The sequence below is a fragment of the Pelophylax lessonae genome (assembly GCF_965119305.1).
Source record: "Pelophylax lessonae genome assembly, chromosome: 8".
NCBI lineage: Eukaryota > Metazoa > Chordata > Amphibia > Anura > Ranidae > Pelophylax > Pelophylax lessonae.
The window spans coordinates 7779670-7803855 of record NC_138775.1 but is presented as its reverse complement, the minus strand read 5'-3'; the positions used below and the strand labels follow the sequence as shown (position 1 = coordinate 7803855).

Genomic DNA, 24186 nt, shown 5'->3' with positions numbered 1-24186 from the left:
ATTCTATAAGTAACCTGCCCCCTACCTCTAACCCTATAGGTAAACCCTAGCCCTAACCCTATAGATAATCCTTACCTTAGTGCTAACCCTATAGATAACCCTTCCTATTGTCAACTCTATAGATATCCTATAACCCTACTCTTTATTCTATAGGTAACCTTTACCCTACTGCTAACCCTATAGGTAAACCTTACCCTAGCATCAATCCTAACCCTATAGGTAATCCTTAACCTGGTGCTAACCATTCCTATTGTCAATCCTATAGATAACTCATAACCCTACTCCTAATCCTATAGATAACTTTTACTCTACTGCTAACCCTATAGGTAAACCTTACACCTAGCACTAATCCTAACCCTATAGGTAATCCTTACCCTGGTGCTAACCATATAGATAACCTATACTCCTAATCCTACCCTACCCAAAGTGGGTTGCCTTAGGCAACCCACCCCCTTCTGATAACCCTATAGGTAAACTTTACCCTAGCACTAACCCTAACCTTATAGGTAACGATCCACCAAGAAATAACTATAACCCTATGGGTAACCCTACCGTAATGGTAACTCTATCCCTATAGGTAACCCTAATCCAATTGCTAACCCTATAGGTTAAACTTACCCTTCCGCTAGTTCTAACCCTATAGGTAACCCTACCCTAATGCTTAACTCTAACTCTATAGGTAACCTGAACCCGCTGCTAACCTTATAGGTTAACTTTACCCTAGCACTAGTTCTTCTAACCCTATAGGTAACCCACCCCTTACTGCTAACCCAATAGGTAAACCTTAGCACTAATCCTAACCCTATAGGTAATCCTTACCCTGGTGCTAACCATATAGATAACCTATACTCCTAATCCTACCCTACCCAAAGTGGGTTGCCTTAGGCAACCCACCCCCTTCTGATAACCCTATAGGTAAACTTTACCCTAGCACTAACCCTAACCTTATAGGTAACGATCCACCAAGAAATAACTATAACCCTATGGGTAACCCTACCGTAATGGTAACTCTATCCCTATAGGTAACCCTAATCCAATTGCTAACCCTATAGGTTAAACTTACCCTTCCGCTAGTTCTAACCCTATAGGTAACCCTACCCTAATGCTTAACTCTAACTCTATAGGTAACCTGAACCCGCTGCTAACCTTATAGGTTAACTTTACCCTAGCACTAGTTCTTCTAACCCTATAGGTAACCCACCCCTTACTGCTAACCCAATAGGTAAACCTTAGCACTAATCCTAACCCTATAGGTAATCCTTACCCTAGTGCTAACCCCATAGATAACCTATAACCATACTCCTAATCCTATATGTAACCCCCCCCCAACCTTACTGCTAACCATATAGGTAAACCATCCCCCTAGCATTAATCCTAACCCTATAGGTAACATGTAACCTATCGATAACCCTACCCTAATGTGAACTCTATCCCTATAGGTAACCCTGACGCCACTGCTAATCCTATAGGAAGGGTTAACCTTTCCCTAGCACTAATTCTAGCCCTAATGGTATCCTGCACCCTACTGCTCACCTTATAGGTAATCCTAACCCTATAGGTACCCCTTACCCTACTACTAACTCATCTAAGCTTTGACATGTTAATGTCATTCCAATAAATACTTTAAAAAAAATCCCTGTTAATTTTTTCCTAAAAATTCTTGTTTGGGAGCTTCCTTTTATAAGGTGACAACACTCTATCCCTGTCTCCCAGTTTTCCCTTCTGCGTTGTCACCCTTCCAATGGAGAGTACGAGTGGCCATACTATGCAAAGATGGTCCACTGTTGTCACCATCAGAAAAACCAACCCTGAGAAATGCCATGCAGCCATCACTGGAGTCCCACTGGGAGACCCAAGCCTCCGCCAGTGGGCCGAAGTCCCGAACAAAGCCAGATTCTGCTTTGATTGGGTCTCCAATGTAGAAACCCAGGAGCATTGCAATGCTGACAGTTACAAGTATGACTCCCATAGGCAGAGGCATGATGGGACTTGTAGTTCTGCAACAGCTAGAGGGCCACCAGTTTGAGACCCCTGCTGTAAACCACATCATTGTGCTTTAATGCACCACAAAGAAGGAGAATTTTAGCAGCTCATAAAACAACCAGTAAATCAAAATCCCAACTCCATGCAGACATAAAAAACACAACAATTAGTGCAACTTTGTGATCAATAACACATTCTTACATGGAAGTTTTAAAATACAAGCAGAGTTATTGGCTGAATCCAACCTATATTTAGCCTTTTGCTGTCCCTGTACAGCAAAGCTCAGACTGGGGGAAAGAAGCACAGAGCAAGGAGCCCATCAGGTGTGCTGCAATGCAAGACATGCTGATAGGAGGAGAGAGCAGAGTAATAGAGAGATGAGCTCATCAGTCTGCTGATTTTCCTCTTACTGTCCAATCACAGGCCTGGGGGAGGGACAATAGCTGTAAGTGTTACTGAGCTGGGGTAGGTAAAAATCATCCCCCCCCCCCCAAAAGGAATATATATATGATTATCTGATCTGATATTTTATCATCTAAGTGGTTCACATGATTCGTCTCTATGTCTTCTTCCAGATAAGCCGGGGTCGTGTCCCCCAGTTATGGAACCTCTGAATGGGACGACCTGCGTCAAGACCACTCAGTGCATATCCGACACTAACTGTAGCGACAATCAAAAATGTTGTCCAGCGACGTGTGACAGCACGTCCTGCCAGATACCGGTACGTAGCCACATGGAGGAATCAACTTATATTTATCTTGTATTGATCTAGCTCTGACATATACCGCAGTGCTGTACAGAGATCACTGAGCCAGTCACATCAGTCTCTGTACCGGAGGAGCTTACACTCTAATGTTTGGGCATCTCTTTCCTTTCCCACTTGAGTTATGCGGAGTGGTCATAGGGGTCTTTTAAGACGCATCGGGATTTTGATTTTGAGACACTTTTTCTAGTTAGCTTAGTAGTCCTGCCAGATACCGGTACGTAGTCACATAAAAGAATCGATTTATATTTATCTTGTATTGATATGGCTCTGACATATACCGCAGCGCTATACAGAGATCACTGAGCCAGTCACATCAGTCTCTGTACCAAAGGAGCTTACACTCTAATGTCCTCTCCCCCACAGTCACACCAGTCTCTGTACCAGAAGAGCTTACAATCTAATGTCCCCCCACAGTCACACACTATTATTATTATACATTTATATAGCTCTGACATATACCGCAGTGCTGTACAGAGATCACTGAGCCAGTCACATCAGTCTCTGTACCAGATGAGTTTACACTCTAATGTCCCCTCCCCCACAGTCACATCAGTCTCTGTACCAGAGGAGCTTACACTCTAATGTCCCCCCACAGTCACATCAGTCTCTGTACCAGAGGAGCTTACACTCTAATGTCCCCCCACAGTCACATCAGTCTCTGTACCAGAGGAGCTTACACTCTAATGTCTGGGTATCTCTTTCCTTTCCCGCTCAAGTTATGCGGAGTGGTCGTACGGGTCTTTTGAGACGCATCGGGATTTTGATTTTGAGACACTTTTTCTAGTTAGCTTAGTAGTCCTGCCAGCTACACATCAGTCTCTGCACCAGAGGAGCTTACACTCTAATGTCCCCCCCCCCCCCCCACAGTCACACACTATTATTATTATACATTTATATAGCTCTGACATATACCGCAGTGCTGTACAGAGATCACTGAGCCAGTCACATCAGTCTCTGTACCAGAGGAGCTTACACTCTAATGTCCCCTCCTCCACAGTCACATCAGTCTCTGTACCAGAGGAGCTTACACTCTAATGTCCCCTCCTCCACAGTCACATCAGTCTCTGTACCAGAGGAGCTAACACTCTAATGTCCCCCACAGTCACACACTATTACTATTATACATTTATATAGCTCTGACATATACCGCAGTGCTGTACAGAGAACACTGAGCCAATCACATCAGTCTCTGTACCAGAGGAGCTTACACTCTAATGCCCCCCACAGTGACATCAGTCTCTGTACCAGAGGAGCTTACATTCTAATGTCCCCTCCCCCACAGTCACATCAGTCTCTGCACCACAAGAGCTGACACTCTATTATTATAATACATGTATATAGCTCTGACATATACCGCAGTGCTGTACAGAGATCATTGTCCTGCAGGCGTTCTCTTTAGGAAAGTTTGAAATCTGAGATCTGTTGAAGTGAACAGAAATTATTGCACAACCGGTCTTGTTGGCTCTCGGGGAGGATTATGGGTAATCTGGATGTCGGAGGCAGCGGTGAGCTCAGAGCTCTTCACATGGAGAGTCTCGGTGTTGTGTATAGAGGAGATGACGACACTCCTACCCTTCCTACCGGACCTAGAAACTGTGCTGTACACTACTGTATACTACATACCGATCCCCTCTGTACTCTGTGCTGTACACTGCAGGAAACCTCCCCATTGTGGGAGGGGCAGAGACACAAACTGCAGGAAACCTCACCATTGTGGGAGGGGCAAAGACACAAATTGCAGGAAATCTCCCCATTGTGGGAGGGGCAGAGACACAAACTACTGTCAGAAATCTCCCCATTGTGGGAGGGGCAGAGACACAAATTACTGTCAGAAATCTCCCCATTGTGGGAGGGGCAGAGACACAAACTACTGCAGGAAATCTCACCATTGTGGGAGGGGCAGAGACACAAACTACTGCAGGAAATCTCACCATTGTGGGAGGGGCAGAGACACAAACTACTGCAGGAAATCTCCCCATTGCGGGAGGGGCAGAGACACAAACTACTGCAGGAAATCTCACCATTGTGGGAGGGGCAGAGACACAAACTACTGCAGGAAATCTCACCATTGTGGGAGGGGCAGAGACACAAACTACTGCAGGAAATCTCTCCATTGCGGGAGGGGCAGAGACACAAACTACTGCAGGGAAATTTCACTATTGTGGGAGGGGCAGAGACACAAACTACTGCAGGAAATCTCACCATTGTGGGAGGGTCAGAGACACAAACTACTGCAGGAAATCTCACCATTGTGGGAGGGGCAGAGACACAGACTACTGCAGGAAATCTCCCCATTGTGGGAGGGGCAGAGACACAAACTACTGCAGGAAATCTCACCATTGTGGGAGGGGCAGAGACACAAACTACTGCAGGAAATCTCACCATTGTGGGAGGGGCAGAGACACAAACTACTGCAGGAAATCTCACCATTGTGGGAGGGGCAGAGACAAACTACTGCAGGAAATCTCACCATTGTGGGAGGGGCAGAGACACAAACTAATGCAGGAGATCTCACCATTGTGGGAAGGAGCAGAGACACAAACTACTAGAGGGGAAAAAGAAGAAAGTAATATATTTGTGTAAGCTCCTTTAAATGAACATTTCTATGAATTGTCTTTCCTCGCCCCGTACGTCTCCTATTCACTATTTATTCGATGTAATTGGCCGGTGTCCAGTGACCGCCCTGTAGTTTCTATCATTCTGTTGTGCGGGAGATTATAGTGTTTGGGAAAAGTTGACCATCCTTTAAGTCTTGGCAGTGGTGTCTTGGAAACAAGCGATCCCTGGGCAAACAAACACAACTTTGTGTGCGGTCACACGGCGGCGAGGAGGCGGTTTTTTCTGTTGCCCGCGGTTTTCTTTGCTATCCTTGTTCCAGACGTAAATCTGGAGGGATTCCCAGGTTGTTAAAGTGTACCTGTCACATACCTGGGCCATAAAGTGTTCCTGTCACATACCTGGGCCATAAAGTGTTCCTGTCACATACCTGGGCCATAAAGTGTTCCTGTCACATACCTGGGCCATAAAGTGTTCCTGTCACATACCTGGGCCATAAAGTGTTCCTGTCACATACCTGGGCCATAAAGTGTACCTGTCACATACCTGGGCCATAAAGTGTACCTGTCCCATAACTGGGCCATAAAGTGTTCCTGTCACATACCTGGGCCATAAAGTGTACCTGTCACATACCTGGGCCATAAAGTGTACCTGTCACATACCTGGGCCATAAAGTGTTCCTGTCCCATACCTGGGCCATAAAGTGTTCCTGTCACATACCTGGGCCATAAAGTGTTCCTGTCCCATACCTGGGCCATAAAGTGTACCTGTCACATACCTGGGCCATAAAGTGTTCCTGTCACATACCTGGGCCATAAAGTGTTCCTGTCGCATACCTGGGCCATAAAGTGTTCCTGTCACATACCTGGGCCATAAAGTGTACCTGTCACATACCTGGGCCATAAAGTGTACCTGTCACATACCTGGGCCATAAAGTGTACCTGTCACATACCTGGGCCATAAAGTGTACCTGTCACATACCTGGGCCATAAAGTGTACCTGTCACATACCTGGGCCATAAAGTGTACCTGTCCCATACCTGGGCCATAAAGTGTACCTGTCCCATACCTGGGCCATAAAGTGTTCCTGTCACATACCTGGGCCATAAAGTGTACCTGTCACATACATGGGCCATAAAGTGTACCTGTCACATACCTGGGCCATAAAGTGTTCCTGTCACATACCTGGGCCATAAAGTGTACCTGTCACATACCTGGGCCATAAAGTGTACCTGTCACATACATGGGCCATAAAGTGTTCCTGTCACATACCTGGGCCATAAAGTGTTCCTGTCCCATACCTGGGCCATAAAGTGTTCCTGTCACATACCTGGGCCATAAAGTGTTCCTGTCCCATACCTGGGCCATAAAGTGTACCTGTCACATACCTGGGCCATAAAGTGTTCCTGTCACATACCTGGGCCATAAAGTGTTCCTGTCGCATACCTGGGCCATAAAGTGTTCCTGTCACATACCTGGGCCATAAAGTGTACCTGTCACATACCTGGGCCATAAAGTGTACCTGTCACATACCTGGGCCATAAAGTGTACCTGTCACATACCTGGGCCATAAAGTGTACCTGTCACATACCTGGGCCATAAAGTGTACCTGTCACATACCTGGGCCATAAAGTGTACCTGTCCCATACCTGGGCCATAAAGTGTACCTGTCCCATACCTGGGCCATAAAGTGTTCCTGTCACATACCTGGGCCATAAAGTGTACCTGTCACATACATGGGCCATAAAGTGTACCTGTCACATACCTGGGCCATAAAGTGTTCCTGTCACATACCTGGGCCATAAAGTGTACCTGTCACATACCTGGGCCATAAAGTGTACCTGTCACATACATGGGCCATAAAGTGTTCCTGTCACATACCTGGGCCATAAAGTGTACCTGTCACATACCTGGGCCATAAAGTGTACCTGTCACATACCTGGGCCATAAAGTGTACCTGTCACACACATGGGCCATAAAGTGTACCTGTCACATACCTGGGCCATAAAGTGTACCTGTCCCATACCTGGGCCATAAAGTGTACCTGTCCCATACCTGGGCCATAAAGTGTACCTGTCCCATACCTGGGCCATAAAGTGTTCCTGTCACATACCTGGGCCATAAAGTGTACCTGTCACATACCTGGGCCATAAAGTGTTCCTGTCCCATACCTGGGCCATAAAGTGTTCCTGTCACATACCTGGGCCATAAAGTGTTCCTGTCACATACCTGGGCCATAAAGTGTACCTGTCACATACCTGGGCCATAAAGTGTACCTGTCACATACCTGGGCCATAAAGTGTACCTGTCACATACCTGGGCCATAAAGTGTACCTGTCCCATACCTGGGCCATAAAGTGTACCTGTCCCATACCTGGGCCATAAAGTGTACCTGTCCCATACCTGGGCCATAAAGTGTTCCTGTCACATACCTGGGCCATAAAGTGTACCTGTCACATACCTGGGCCATAAAGTGTACCTGTCACATACATGGGCCATAAAGTGTACCTGTCACATACCTGGGCCATAAAGTGTACCTGTCCCATACCTGGGCCATAAAGTGTACCTGTCCCATACCTGGGCCATAAAGTGTACCTGTCCCATACCTGGGCCATAAAGTGTTCCTGTCACATACCTGGGCCATAAAGTGTACCTGTCACATACATGGGCCATAAAGTGTACCTGTCACATACCTGGGCCATAAAGTGTTCCTGTCACATACCTGGGCCATAAAGTGTACCTGTCACATACCTGGGCCATAAAGTGTACCTGTCACATACATGGGCCATAAAGTGTACCTGTCACATACCTGGGCCATAAAGTGTTCCTGTCACATACCTGGGCCATAAAGTGTTCCTGTCACATACCTGGGCCATAAAGTGTAGCTGTCACATACCTGGGTCATAAAGTGTACCTGTCACATACCTGGGCCATAAAGTGTACCTGTCACATACCTGGGCCATTCTTAGCATGCACTGATTGCCATAACATTATGACCACCCATCTACTATTGAGTAGTCCCCCTTTTTGCCACCACCTGACCCGTCCCAGCATGGACTACACTAGGCCTGTGAAGGTACGCTGCAATATCTGGGACCAAGCCATCAGCAGCAGATCCTTTAAGTTCTGGGTCCTCCATGGATTGGACTGTTTTTTTTTTTCCAGCACATCCCACAGGTGCTTAATTGGATTGAGATCTGGAGAATTTGGAGGCCAAGTCAACACCTCAAACTTGTTATGTTTCTCAAAACCATTCTTGAATTTATCAGACCAGGCCTTCTTCTATTGCTCCGTGCTCCAGGTCTGATGCTCACGGGCCCATTGTAGGTACTTCTGGCTGTGGAACACGGGTCAGCATGGGCACCGTCACCAGTCTGTGGCTACACAGCCCCCATACACAGCTAACTGCGATGGCCAAATTTTCTGCTTTCAACACCTCTACTTCAGGGACAACATGTTCACTTGCTGCCTAATATATCCCAGCCACTTTCAGATGTCATTGTCACCAGATGATCAATGTTGGTCACTTCACCTGTCAGTGGTCATAATGTTATGGCTGATTGGTGTGCGGTGAAACATTCATAAGGAGACTGCAAGTGAAGAACATTCAGCATTTCTCAGCCAGGGTGCCATTTGGGTTCCCCTGGGGTGCTGCGAGACCCAGACAGATGGATTAAAGGACTCAGTGATGGAGGGGGGGGGGGGCTGATGTGAATGGAGGGCTCTGATGTTTTGGGGGACTCTGACGTGAAGGCGGTCTCTGATGTGACGAGGGGACCTCTGATGTGACGAGGGAACCTCTGATGTGATGGGGGTCCTCTGATGTGACGAGGGAACCTCTGATGTAATGGGGAACCTCTGATTTGATGGGGGAACCTCTGATGTGATGGGAGATTAATGTGATGGGGGGACTCTGATGTGATGGGGGAACCTCTGATGTGACAAAGGAACCTCTGATCTGATGGGAACCCCTGAATTGACGGGGAACCTCTGATGTGACGAGAGACCTCTGATGTGACAAGGGAACCTCTGATGTGACGGGGGAACCCCTGATGTGACAAGGGAACCTCTGATTTGACGGGGGAACCTCTGATGTGATGGGAGATTAATGTGATGGGGGGACTCTGATGTTAAGGGGGCTCTGATGTAATGGGGGAACCTCTGATGTGACGAGGGAACCACTGATGTGATGGGGGGACCTCTGATGTGACGAGGGAACCACTGACGTGATGGGGAACCTCTGATTTGATGGGGGAACCTCTGATTTAATGGGAACCCCTGATGTGACAAGGGAACCTCTGATGTGATGGGAGATTAATGTGATGGGGGGACTCTGATGTTAAGGGGGCTCTGATGTGATGGGGGAACCTCTGATGTGACGAGGGAACCTCTGATGTGATGGGAGACCTCTGATGTGATGGGGGAACCTCTGATTTGATGGGGGAACCTCTGATTTGATGGGGGAACCTCTGATGTGACAAGGGAACCTCTGATGTGATGGGAGATTAATGTGATGGGGGGACTCTGATGTTAAGGGGGCTCTGATGTGATGGGGGAACCTCTGATGTTAAGGGGGCTCTGATGTGATGGGGGAACCTCTGATGTGACGAGGGAACCTCTGATGTGATGGGAGACCTCTGATGTGATGGGGGAACCTCTGATTTGATGGGGGAACCTCTGATTTGATGGGGGAACCTCTGATGTGACAAGGGAACCTCTGATGTGATGGGAGATTAATGTGATGGGGGGACTCTGATGTTAAGGGGGCTCTGATGTGATGGGGGAACCTCTGATGTGATGGGAGATTAATGTGATGGGGGGACTCTGATGTTAAGGGGGCTCTGATGTGATGGGGGAACCTCTGATGTGATGGGAGATTAATGTGATGGGGGGACTCTGATGTTAAGGGGGCTCTGATTTGATGGGGGAACCTCTGATTTGATGGGGGAACCTCTGATGTGACAAGGGAACCTCTGATGTGATGGGGGGACCTCTGATGTGATGGGAGACCTCTGATGTGATGGGGGACCTCTGATGTGATGGGGGAATCTCTGACGTGATGGGGGAACCTCTGATGTGACGAGGGAACCACTGATGTGATGGGAGACCTCTGATGTGATGGGGGGACCTCTGATGTGATGGGGGAACCTCTGATGTGATGGGGGAATCTCTGACGTGATGGGGGAACCTCTGATGTGATGAGGGAACCTCTGATGTGATGGGGGGACCTCTGATGTGACGAGGGAACCACTGATGTGGTGGGGGAATCTCTGACGTGATGGGGGAACCTCTGATTTGATGGGGGAACCTCTGATTTGATGGGAGATTAATGTGATGGGGGGACTCTGATGTTAAGGGGGCTCTGATGTGATGGGGGAACCTCTGATGTGATGGGAGAACCTCTGATGTGACGAGGAAACCCCTGATGTAATGGGGGACCTCTGACGTGATGGGGAAATCTCTGACATGATGGGGGACCTCTGATGTGACGGGAACCTCTGATGTGACGAGGGAACCTTGTGATGGGGGGACTCTGAGGTTAAGGGGGCCCTGATGGGAATGGAGGGCTCTGATGTGATGGGGGATCTCTGGTGTTGGGGGGGAGGGGTGCAGACTTTTGATATGAAGTTAATCTCATCCAGTCATCCAGGTGTATTGTCCCAGGCTCAGGTTTCTCATTGATAAATAACATTTACGTATTTTACATTGTAGACCAGGTGGGGGACCTCTAGTATATATATATATATACACACACACACACTTTCAAAGGGTGCTGCAGATGAATGAACTGGTAATAAGACAGGAGCGTACACACTACTGCAAATATGCTGCAGGCTGTGTACACATAAAGTACATTGACAGGAGCTGGGGGAGGGGTGTTCTGGAAGGAGAGACTTTGTAGGTGTCCTCTGCCAAAAATCTCTCCCTCCCAGTAATGTTATTGCAGGACTTTAGTCTTGCATTTGGCCACTAGATGGTGCTAAGTATTATAGGATATTCCACTGATACTTGGTGCCATCTAGTGGCCAAATACAATATTGTATGTTTTATCAATGAAAGACATTTAACTAACACATGAAATAGCCTAATACCATTCATTTTTTACCCATTTTGCACAGAACAAATGTACGTGCACTTTCATTGGGCAAGTTGCTGTGTATTTTATTTTTTCTTAAATACAAGTGGTGCACAAAACAAGGTGCATAAAGACATGGATGAGTGAGTTTGGGGTGGAGGAACTTGACTGGCCTCAACCCGATAGAACACCTTTGGGGTGAGACTGCTAGCCAGGCCTTCTTGCCTAACATCAGCGCTTGACCTCACAAATGCTCTTCTGGAAGAATGGTGAAACATTCCCATAGACACTCCTAAACCTTGTGGACAGCCTTCCTAGAAGAGTTGAAGCTGTTATAGCTGCAAAGGGTGGGCCAACTCAATATTGAACCCTACGGACTAAGACTGGGAGGCCATTAAAGTTCATGTGTGTGTAAAGGCCGGCGTCCCAATACTTTTGGTAATATAGTGTATATTTAACCACTTAAGCCCCGGAAGATTTTACCCCCTTCCTGACCAGGGCCTATTTTGCGATTCGGTGCTGTGTGACTTTAACGGACAATTGCGCGGTCGTGCGACGCTGTACCTAAATTAATTTGACGTCCTTTTTTTCCCACAAACAGAGCTTTGTTTTGGTGGTATTTGATCACCTGTGCGATTTTTTTTTGATCATGCGCTATAAACAAAAAAAGAGCGTCAATTTTGCAAAAATAACAATATTTTTCCCATTTTTTTTTATATGAAATTCCCCCCCCCAAAAAAGTAAAAATCAACATGTTTTAACATTTTCAGCCAATTTGTTTTCTGCTACATATGTTTGGTAAAAAAAAAAAATCGCAAATAGCGTATTTTGATTGGTTTGCGCAAAAGTTATTGCATTTACTAACAAAGGGAAAGATTTTTGTCATTTTTGTTGTTTTTTTTTTTAACGAGCAATGGCGGCGATCTGCGATTTTTTTTTTTGCGGTACTGCGACATTGCGGCGGACAGATCTGACCCTTGACTGACATTTTTGACACTTTTGGGGTTACCAGTGACATTACTACAGTAATCAGTGCTATACATATGCACTGTTACTGTACTAATGACACTGGCAGTAAAAGGGTTAACTTTGTTTGAGAGGGAGGGGCTGTGTGTGTCCCTAGGGGCGTGCTTCTAACTGTGATTGGCTGTGGCTTGAGCTGTAGGAACAATGATCAACGGTCCTACATAGTAGAACCGTATGATCACTGTTTCTACACAGGGGAGAATGACAGTCAGCTTGTTTACACTAGCCGCCTGCCTTTCTCCCTCTGCACCGGCGATCGGCGAGTAACCGGCGGACTTTGCCTGTGAGGGGCTGACCGCCGCAGTATATGTACTTGCGGCGGTCGGCAAGTGGTTAAAGGAGTTCAATATGGGGGAATTGGGAAAGGTGTGAAGCATCTAAAGATTTATGCCATAAGCCTATGTAAGCTTCTCTTAGTGTACTTCCACCTGATCAGCATGTGTCATTCAAAGAAACCCAAATCCCATGGCCCAATATCATCAAAGCAAGCGGTTTATCATATAAAATAATACTCCTAAACATAGGTAGTACAGCCAGCATTAAAACAATATTAGGTGTAGCGCTAAATCAATGTCAGATATAGTTCATAACCAAGAGGGAGTGGTGAGTGCAAAGATAGTGGCCAATAGATCACATCCTCTGTGCTTGATACAGGAACAGTCGCCAACACCCAATAGCAAAAGCCTCTTACCGGCCCCCAAATTGACCCTCATTACAAAGGTCAATTTACCCCACGATCTCATATACACTTACTGAAGAATCTCTGGAAGTTTTCATCCAGCGTAGCATATGAAATCATATACACAGGCTGAAATATTCCTGGAAGATCTCGTCCAACCCCTCACGGTCCTCGACAATATGCCGAAAAGCAATAGCCACAAACCTCAGATCATGCAAAGAAGGGGACAATAAAATTAGCAACAAGCAGGCTTTTCAATTGGAAGCAGCCGGTTTGATAACCAGCAAAAAAGCCACCGCGTCCTCCACTGGTGTACGGCGTCACTGGCTCCCCCTACGTGTTTCGTCATCATCCGACGTCAGCTCCACACCAGTGGAGGACGCTGTGGCCATTTTGCTGGTTATCAAACCGGCTGCTTCCAATTAAAAAGCCTGCTTGTTGCTAATTTTATTGTCCCCTTCTTTGCATGATCTGAGGTTTGTGGCTATTGCTTTCCGGCATATTGTCGAGGACCGTGAGGGGTTGGATGAGAACTTCCAGGAATTCTTCAGTCCGTGTATATGAGATCATGTGCTACATTGACCTTTGTAACGAGGGTCAATTTGGTCCGGTAAGGGGCTTTTGCTATTGGGTGTTGGTGACGGTCCCCTCGTCACATCAGAGGTCCCCCATTACGTCAGAGAGTTCCCCATCACATCAGAGGCCCCCCATTGCATCAGCGATTCCCTATCACATCAGAGACCCCCCATCACATCAGTGGTCCCCCCATCACATCAGAGGTTCCCCATTACATCAGAAGTTCCCTCATCACATAAGAGGTCCCTCATCACGTCAGAGAGTTCCCCATCTCATCAGAGGTTCCCCCATCTCATCAGAGGTTCCCCATTGCATCAGCGGTTCCCTCGTCACATCAGAGGTCCCCATCACATCAGAGGTTCCCTCGTCACATGAGAGACCACCTTCACGTCAGAGTCCCTCAAAACATCAGAGCCCTCCATTCAATCAGAGCCCCCTTAACCTCAGAGTCCCCCATCACATTAGTCTCCCATCACATCAGGGGTTCCCCCATCACATCAGAGGACCCCCATCACATGAGAGATCCCCCATCACATCAGAGGACCCCCATCACATCAGGGGTTCCCCCATCACATCAGAGGTTCCCTCGTCACATCAAAGATCGCCTTCACGTCAGAGTCCCCCAAAATATCAGCGCCCCCCCCCCTCCATCACTGAGTGATCTATTGGCCACATCTTTGCACTCACCACTCCCTCTTGGATATGAACTATATCTGACATTGATTTAGCGCTACACCTATTTTTACTCTTTTGTTGGTCAGTTATTCAGGATTCGGTGTTAGCTGCTGTATATTTATTTCTTTATAGGTTTGTATTGAGGTTGGCGCAGTATTTTACCATCTACATTAAAACAGCATTGCCACCTGACCAGTGGTGTTCACGTTGAAGTCATGAGTCGGCTCCGCCCCAACGCGTTTCGTCTCAGAACACACATTTTGTGCACATAAAGTGGATTTATATCCTTTGTGGCTATTACGAAAAAATATTTAATTGAAGGTTTTTGCGTCCAGAGCTCATTTTTAATTCTTTTTTATTCCACAAAAAGGAGCAATGATCTAGAATAATTGTGTCATACATTTCCGGGTGTGGACCATTCTCACCTCTCCTTTTCTCTTCTAGGTATAAATCCTGGAGCAGGAAGACTTCGCAGTTTCTGAATGAAGGAGAAAAAAAAAAAAAAAAAGACAACTTCCCACTTTATATCAATATATTTTGTTTTCCGGTCCATACCGGCATTTCCTCATTAAATATAATGTAATATATTTGAAAAAGATTAAAGAATAATCAGAACCTCCTGTAGGGGGCGATGTAGTCACATCCTGTATGAAATCCCTTGTATTTATTGACTTGTGTGATACTATTTATAAAGGATCTTTGACACCTCTCTGTGCTTTGCTTGCAGCTTTCATGTACAGGAGCCCAATTTTTTTAATGTCATGCTCTTGAAGAGTGGGGGAGGGGCCTTAGCCGGTTCCGTTGTGCAGTCCTTCGCTTCGTCACAGCAAAATTTATCATAGGAGAAAAAGTCTAATTTGATTTATTTTCCTAGAAAATGTTGGATTGGCGCGCGGGAGGTTTAGTACTTTTGTTGGTTCCTTTAACTACTTTCCACCCCGACCAATTCTGAAACTTCTCTCCTACATGTAAAAATCATTATTTTGTTTGCTAGAAAATTAATCAGAGCCCCCCAAACATTAAATATGTTTTTTTTTCGTAGCAGAGACCCTATGGAATACAATGGCAGTCGTTGCAACTTTTTATGTCACACGGTATTTGTGCAGAAAATTTTCAAAGGTGTTTTTGGAAGAAAAAAAAACAAAAAAACAATTTCATGAATTAAAAAAAAGCAAAAAAAAAACCAAAACGGTTTCATGAGTTAAAAAAACAAAAAAAACAAAATGGTTTCATGAATTAAAAAAAAACAAAAAACTGTTTCATGAATTTAAAAAAATAAATAAAAAAGGGTTTCATGAGTTAAAAAACAAAAAAACAAAAACAGTTTCAGGAATTAAAAAAACAAAACCGGTTTCATAAATAAAAAAAAATCAAAGTTAGCCCCCCCCTTTTTTCATAACAAAATCTGATGCAAGATCATTTTTGATACACCACAATAAAAAGTGGCAAATTTACGCTCCCAACTGCTACTTTTACAGCTAATGCAGAAGCAACTGGGGGGGGGGGCAGTAAAAATGCTTCTCAAACACACACTTTTACTGTCCCCAAACCACAAGTGTAAATTATGCCTTTAGGCCTGCAGTCTCTGACCCTCTCCCATACTGTGACTGCAGTCTGACCCTCTCCCGTACCGTGTCCGCAGTCTCTGAACCTCTCCTGTACCTGTCTGCAGTCTCTGACCCTCTCCCGTAGCGTGTCTGCAGTCTCTGATCCTCTCCCGTAACGTGTCTGCAGTCTCTGATCCTCTCCCGTAACGTGTCTGCATTCTGACCCTCTCCTGTACCTGTCTGCAGTCTCTGATCCTCTCCCGTAACGTGTCCGCAGTCTCTGACCCTCTCCCGTACCGTGTCTGAAGAGTCTGACCCTCTCCCGTAACGTGTCTGCAGTCTCTGATCCTCTCCTGTAGCGTGTCTGCATTCTGACCCTCTCCTGTACCGTGTCTGCAGTCTCTGACCCTCTCCCGTAACGTGTCTGCCGTCTCTGACCCTCTCCCTTAACGTGTCTGAAGAGTCTGACCCCTCTCCCGTAACGTGTCTGCAGTCCCTGATCCTCTCCTGTAGCGTGTCTGCATTCTGACCCTCTCCTGTACCTGTCTGCAGTCTCCGACCCTCTCCCGTAACGTGTCTGCAGTCTCTGACCCTCTCCCGTAACGTGTCTGCAGTCTCTGACCCTCTCCCGTACCGTGTCTGAAGAGTCTGACCCTCTCCCGTAACGTTTCTGCAGTCTCTGATCCTCTCCTGTAGCGTGTCTGCATTCTGACCCTCTCCTGTACCGTGTCCGCAGTCTCTGACCCTCTCCTGTACCTGTCTGCAGTCTCTGACCCTCTCCCATAACGTGTCTGCAGTCTCTGACCCTCTCCCATAACGTGTCTGCAGTCTCTGACCCTCTCCCATAACGTGTCTGCAGTCTCTGACCCTCTCCCATAACGTGTCTGCAGTCTCTGACCCTCTCCCATAACGTGTCCGCAGTCTCTGACCCTCTCCCGTACCGTGTCTGAAGAGTCTGACCCTCTCCCGTAACATGTCTGCAGTCTCTGAACCTCTCCTGTACCGTGTCTGCATTCTGACCCTCTCCTGTACCTGTCTGCAGTCTCTGACCCTCTCCCGTAACGTGTCTGCAGAGTCTGACCCTCTCCTGTACCATTTTATTCACTCAATATCATGTGTGGCCCCTTGGGGATGCGCCATTCCCCTTATATCTGTAAGTCCCGCCCTATCCCCACCTCCCCCCTCCATAGAACTCCACCAATCACTGAGCATTGTTCGTATAAAATCACTTTATTAGAATTAGCAGAAAACCATTCGGCGTCATTCATTAATGCGGATAGAAAAGACAGGCGAGCGTTAAGGCAGTCATAGTAGTGCATATATCAGAAGACGGGAAGGACCACCGAGTCAGGGCTACGCATGTTCTGATTCCGGTGGTCAGAGTCGGGGGAGGGGGTTACCCTGAAAGGAGGAGGGTGGGGGGGATGGGTACCCCTCCTCCCAATAAATAAATACTCAATGTTATAACTTAAAAGTCTTTGGGTTATTGGCTCAGCCCAGCTGAGAGCGGAGGATTCTGGGAAGACTTTGCTCTCACGTGGCGCCCTCTTCGTTGATCCACAGCCGGCTCTCCTCCACCTCCTTCGTCACCACCAGAAGGATCTCGCAGGAGCCGCGGGCGATGCAGGCCTGGAGGAAGTCCCTGCAAGAGAAAAAAACAGGAGGACCGATTACCAATACAGCACTGAAGAGGACCGGTCCTAACATGGACTTCCCTAAGGACAGCCCCAGAAAGATGTGTCCCCTGAAAGCTCCCCCAGATCCGGTCACACCAAAATCTTTTCTCTGAGACTCCAAATCCTCAACTGTGGTGATGCCCCACCCAACAATGTAATGCAAGCATGGCCTCAGACTCCTGCATTGCATTGTGGGAGGTTGGGGAGCCTGAGGGCCCAACATGGAGGTCATGGGAAGGACAAGAGGGCACCCCCTTCTGAACCATACCAGGCCAACATGGGAAGAAGGGCCTCTTCCTCAACCCTAGGCTGTGGGATCCACGGGCAGGGGGCTTATTGGAATCTGGAAGCCCCACCAGCTCTTGCTCCCCCCCATGTGAATAAAAATGTGGTACATTATACCCCTACCATACAAAAAAAACCCAATGTCCCCCGAAGCAAATCCTGCATCAATAACAATTTAGGTCTCTATGGTCATTTCACAAGTCCCTCCCCCCACACAGTTAGAAAACACCCCCCTAGGCTCACATTTAACCCTTTGATAGCCCCTGGTGTTAACCCCTTCCCTGCCAGTGTCATTAGTACAGTAACAGTGCATATTTTTAGCACTGATTACTGTAGTAATGTCACTGATACCCCCAAAAGTGTAAAAAAAAAAAAAAAAAAACCCGCAGATCGCCGCCATTACTAGTAAAAAAAAAAAAAAAAATATATAAAAATGACATAAATATATTTCCCGTTGTTTGTAGACGCGATAACTTTTGCGCAAACCAATCAAAATACGCTTATTGCGATTTTTTTTTTACCAAAAATATGTAGCAGAAAAAAAATTGGCCTAATTTTGGAAAAAAGAAATTGGCCTAAAATGGTGAAAAAATGTTATTTTAAAATTTTTTTTGAGGAATGTTCTATAGCAGAAAGTGAAAAATATTGTATTTTTTTTTTTTTTTTTAAGAATTGTCGCTCTTTTTGTTTATAGCGCAAAAAAAAAAAAAAAAAAAAAAAAAAAAAAAAAAAAAATCGCACAGGTGATAGAATACCACCAAAAGAAAGCTCTGTTTGTGGGGAAAAGAGGGACATCTTTTTGATTTCGGTACAGTGTTGCATGACCGCGCAATTGCCCGTTAAAGTAATGCAGTGCCGAATCACAAAAAATGGCCTGGTCATTAAGGGGGAAAATCTTCTGGTCCAGAAGTGGTTAAACAATAGCGCCCCCTGGCTTCAATTTGGCAACAAAGGAGAAGAAACCCACCAATGAGGTCATCACTCCGCTCTCTCCTCCTGTAAGTACGTTCAGACTGACAGCACTGTGCAAAGCAAGAGAGCTCTACTGGCTCAGAGTGCTGCCCCTCCCAGGATGAGGAGGGAATTACAGGGGGGGGGGGGCAATATGAGGACTGAGTCAGGTATCTATACTAGCTCTAAGTCAGGGGGGTCTTCAAACCTTGGCCCTCCAGTTGTTCAGGAACTACAATTCCCATCATGCCTAGTCATGTGTGTGAATGTCAGGGTTTTACAGTGCCTCATGGGATGTGTAGTTCCGCAACAGCTGGAGGGCCATAGTGGTGAGGGGCCATAGTGGTGAGGGGCCATAGTGGTGAGGGGCCATAGTGGTGAGGGGCCATAGTGGTGAGGGGCCATAGTGGTGAGGGGCCATAGTGGTGAGGGGCCATAGTGGTGAGGGGCCATAGTGGTGAGGGGCCATAGTGGTGAGGGGCCATAGTGGTGAGGGGCCATAGTGGTGAGGGGCCATAGTGGTAGTGGTGAGGGGCCATAGTGGTAGTGGTGAGGGGCCGTAGTGGTAGTGGTGAGGGGCCGTAGTGGTAGTGGTGAGGGCCGTAGTGGTAGTGGTGAGGGCCGTAGTGGTAGTGGTGAGGGCCGTAGTGGTAGTGGTGAGGGGCCGTAGTGGTAGTGGTGAGGGGCCGTAGTGGTAGTGGTGAGGGGCCGTAGTGGTAGTGGTGAGGGGCCGTAGTGGTAGTGGTGAGGGGCCGTAGTGGTAGTGGTGAGGGGCCGTAGTGGTAGTGGTGAGGGGCCATAGTGGTGAGGGGCCGTAGTGGTAGTGGTGAGGGCCGTAGTGGTAGTGGTGAGGGCCGTAGTGGTAGTGGTGAGGGCCGTAGTGGTAGTGGTGAGGGCCGTAGTGGTAGTGGTGAGGGCCGTAGTGGTGAGTGGTGAGGGCCGTAGTGGTGAGTGGTGAGGGCCGTAGTGGTGAGTGGTGAGGGCCGTAGTGGTGAGTGGTGAGGGCCGTAGTGGTGAGTGGTTTTACAATGCCTCATGGGATGTGTAGTTCCGCAACAGTTGGAGGGCCGTAGTGTCGAGGGCCGTAATGTGAGGATCCCTGCAGTCTAGGTAAACATACTGAATGTTTAATAAGCAGCTGCAGCTTTAAGAAGTTACAATGCTGACCTCAGCGGATTGTTCCCAGCGCGCTCCTCACACGTGTTCCTCATTCCTCCCATACCAGTCATTCCTCCTCATCACACCGCCCAATAATAAACCACTGTCACACGCTCAACGCATTCCACCAACCTCGTGTGACAGCTGTGAGCTCACACCCCGAGCATCTGAGAAATGCCAGAAACTCAACGGATCCCCGAGATCGCACGTGAGCGCCCTCCGGGGGTGAGGTCACATGATCCAGAATTCCTCCCAAAACCCGACTTTAAATAAAACCTGAACAGGCCGGATCAATATCACCTTAAATGGCGATTTCCTCCCCACCGGAAAATAACGGATCTCAGACGTTCTAATCCAGGGATCTCCAAACTACGGCCCTCCAGCTGTTGCGGAACTACATGTCCCATGAGGCATTGTAAAACCTAGGCATGATGGGAATTGTAGTTCCTGAACAACTGGAGGGCCATAGTTTGAAGACCCCATGGGTGCCTAACCTGTGGCCCTCCAGCTGTTGCAGAACTACAAGTCCCATCATGCCTCTGCCTTTGGGAGCCATGCTTGTATCCATCAGCCTTGCCATGCCTCATGGGACTTCAGCAACAGGGCCACAGGTTGGGCACCCAGTCCTTCTTTTGGTTGGTGTCCCCATTAGAGAAATTTCCCATCACTTCCTGTCCTGACAGGAGGTCACCCCAATGAGGACACAGACAGTAATACCAACGTGACCAATACTCTGCTCATTCCAACACACCACAAAGTCCCGGGTGGAATTGGGTTTTAAACCAATTATTTCAACTGCCCCCCAACCCCCAAATTATCATGCGGCCCTTACTTCAGTTCCCTGGGGCCCCCGAGCTTGGCGGGCGATTTCAGCTTTGAGTCCAGGTTGTAGTAGACGCCATTGATCTGCCGTACGGCGATCCAATGCTTGCGGGTGATCGGCAGAGAGAGGAAGCCCAGCGAGATGGGAGACGGGATGTTCAGGATGAAGCCGAAGATTTCACTCAGTGCCAAACTTTCCAGAGACCTGCGGGGACAACGATGTCATTGTAGAGGTGTGACTGCACCTCAACCCTCCTGGAGCCACCCCTCATCTCCACCTCCACCAACAACCCTCATCTCCACCAACCTCTCCATTCTCATCTCCACCTCCACCAACAACCCTCATCTCCACCAACCTCTCCATTCTCATCTCCACCTCCACCAACAACCCTCATCTCCACCAACCTTTCCATTCTTCTCATCTCCACCAACCTATCCAATCTCCTCATCTCCACCTCCACCAACCTATCCATTCTCATCTCCACCAACCTCTCCATTCTCATCTCCACCAACATTTCCCTGCTTCTCATCTCAACCAACAATCTTTCCGGAGCCACCCCTCATCTCCACCTCCACCAACCTATCCATTCCACCAACAACCCTCCCAGAGCCACCCCTCATCTCCACCAACCTCTCCATTCTCATCTCCACCTCCACAAACCTTTCCATTCTTCTCATCTCCACCAACCTATCCATTCTTCTCATCTCCACCTCCACCAACCTTTGCATTCTCCTCATCTCCACCTCCACCAACCTTTCCAATCTCCTCATCTCCACCAACCTTTCCATTCTCATCTCCACCCCCACCAACCTTTCCATTCTCATCTGCTAGAGGAGGACGACAGCTTAAGGGGATTAATGGAGAGGAGGGAATGTTCTGATTACCATTAACCCTCAACATTGTCATCTGGGTGGTCTTCAGGTTTTCACAGGAAAGTCTGGGGCCCCCTCTGGATGGATGAATGTTCTGCACTGTGGGAATCAGTTATTAGCGCTTCCCCCCATTATCTCCCCCCAAAAAAGCCCCAGTGGTAATAATTCCATCCCCCAGCTGGACCCATGATGATCCCAAGATTCTCTTCCCTTCTCACCTGCGTTTGTCCCACCACACGGCGGCAAAGTCCACCATCTGCAGGGCCGCCATGATGACATTGACGTCATAATTCCCGATGCCCAGCAGACTGCGGTGAGGGTTAATGACCGAATTCGGGGACAACCTGGAATGACAACAATCATAAATCAATATACCCCCACAACATACACCCCCCCCCCCCCAACACCCCCACTGAACAACATACACCCCCCCAACAACATACAACCCCCCCACCCCACAACATACACCCCCACCCTAACACCCCACCGAACAACATACAACCCCCCCCCACCCAACAACATACACCCCCCCCCACCCAACAACATACACCCCCCCCCACCCAACAACATACACCCCCCCACCCTAACACCCCACCAAACCTTTCTCCATCCATGTGGTCACCCGCTCTTGTATCTCAAACCCCCCCCCACCCCTTCATCTCACCCCACCAAACCCTCCCCATCCATGTTGTCACCCGCTCCTCTACCTCATGCCCACCATCTACTGCCCCCCCCCCTTATCTCACCCCAACAAACCCTCCCCCATCAATGTGGTCACCCACTCTTCTACACACTACCCCCCTCCAAAGTTGTCCATTCATTTCATCTTACCCCCCCCCCTCCCCCTCACACTCTCTCTCCCAACTCCCAAACCTCCACCTGCCCCCCCCCCCCCAACATATTTCTTTGATCCCCCAATTTCTCCTCAACCCCCCCCCCCCAGGACACACTTTCATTTAATCTCCACTCCAGGGGAGATCCCCACCCCCCTCAGATACTCAAATCTACCCCCAGGTAGGTCCCCGATCTCCACCTACCTTAACATCCCATCCCCCACTCTGCCCCTCCCCCTCAGGGCAAATGTCTCACCCCACTCTCCTATAGGTCGTCTTTGTCCCCCCAGACACCCCAAATTACCCCACTTATCAATTCCTGATCCTACCCAACCCCCCCCCCCCCCCAATACCCCCTCCCCCTCAGGCACATCTCTCACCCTGCTCTCCCAGGTTACCCCATAAAGGGTAATCCCCCATCCCCCCCCCCATATCACAGTCTTCTCCCAGGACAGATCTATTACCCCCCCCCCCCCCACATAGGTCCTGGATTTCCCCGTTCCCTCTGGTGATGGGACCCCTCCCCCCTCGTTGTCCCATCTCCCGGTACTCCCGGTACTCCCCCCCCCCGGGTCCCCCTTCTCTCACCCCCGGCAGATCTCCTCGGCCCGGCTCTGGCCGTATTCCTCCCTCTGTAGAAGATTATTCAGGGCGTGCACCGCACACAGCTCCAACCGCTGCCTCTCGTGATACATCCCTTCCCCCATCCTGTGCGCCCGGCCGGGGGAGGAGCCAGGCATATCACTCAGCGGATACAGGGGGCGGGGACCCGAGCGGGACACGTGACAGCCGCTGTCATCTCCGGAGACACGTGACCCGCAGAATGAAACATTGTATCCGGAGCCAGAGAGACGAGCTGTGATTGGACGGCGTGTCTCCTCCGACCCCGCCTCCTGTTATTGTAACTTCCTCCCTCCTCCCCCAGTACTATTATTGTTTACTTCCCTCCCCCTCCTATTATTATTTATATTGTTTACCAACCCCCCCCCCTATTATTATTATTATTTACCCCCCCTCCTATTATTATTATTATTATTAGTAACCTCCCCCCTCCTATTAATATTTACCCCCTCCCCTCATATTATTAAAATTATTAACCCCCTCCCCTCCTCCTATTATTATTATTTACCCCCCTAATATTATTATTATTATTATTTACCCCCCCCTCCTATTACTAATATTTATCCCCTCCCCTCCTAATATTATAATTATTTACCCCCTCCCCTCATATTATTATTATTTTTATTATTATTATTTACCCCCTTCCTCCTATTATTAATATTTATCCCCTCCCCTCCTATTATTATTATTATTTACCTCCCCCCTCCTATTAATATTTACCCCCTCCTATTATTATTATTTTTATTATTATTTACTCCCTTGCTCCTTTTCTTATTATTTACCCCTTCCCCTCCTATTATTATTATAATTGTTTGCCCCCAGCGCCTCCTCGTCAGTCTCATCTGTCAGTGCTGCCCATCAGTGCCACCTACCAGTGCCTATCAGTGCCGCCTATCAGTGCTGCCTATTAGTGTCCATCAGTGCCCATCAGTGCTGCCGATCAGTGGCACCTACCAGGTTCTATCAGTGCCGCCTATTAGTGTCCATCAGTGCTGCCGATCAGTGCCACCTACCAGTGCCTATCAGTGCTGCCTATTAGTGTCCATCAGTGCTGCCGATCAGTGCCACCTACCAGTGCCTATCA

At 48.1% G+C, this 24186-nt stretch overlaps 2 protein-coding genes across 2 annotated transcripts in view; one reads left to right on the top strand and one right to left on the bottom strand.

The window, feature by feature from the left end:
* LOC309561406 (waprin-Rha1-like) overlaps positions 1–14803 on the top strand; it is a 50183-nt gene extending 35380 nt beyond the window's left edge. Inside the window, exons 3-4 of the mRNA XM_082265289.1 lie at positions 2559–2704; positions 14781–14803. Coding sequence (XP_082121415.1) covers positions 2559–2704; positions 14781–14786 — 152 coding nt within the window. The 3' untranslated portion in view covers positions 14787–14803. The remainder of the gene's footprint in view (positions 1–2558; positions 2705–14780) is intronic.
* Positions 14804–17094: 2291 nt separating this feature from the next.
* JOSD2 (Josephin domain containing 2) lies at positions 17095–23269 on the bottom strand. Its single transcript, XM_082265948.1, has 4 exons — positions 23070–23269; positions 21867–21992; positions 20786–20980; positions 17095–17525 (listed from the first exon to the last, which is right to left on the bottom strand). Exons 1-4 carry the CDS (start codon positions 23219–23221, stop codon positions 17417–17419), a joined length of 582 nt encoding a protein of 193 aa, XP_082122074.1. The 5' UTR covers positions 23222–23269; the 3' UTR covers positions 17095–17416.
* Between the last annotated feature and the right edge of the window lie 917 nt (positions 23270–24186).

Bases quoted from the DNA above. Each gene is read 5' to 3' on its own strand.
- JOSD2 (XM_082265948.1), bottom strand. From the start codon at position 23,221: ATGCCTGGCTCCTCCCCCGGCCGGGCGCACAGGATGGGGGAAGGGATG. The intron at 21,993-23,069 runs GTGAGAGAAGGG...TTGTCATTCCAG, and splicing joins GCCGAGGAGATCTGCCGGGG to GTTGTCCCCGAATTCGGTCA. The intron at 20,981-21,866 runs GTGAGAAGGGAA...TTGTCCCCGCAG, and splicing joins GTGTGGTGGGACAAACGCAG to GTCTCTGGAAAGTTTGGCAC.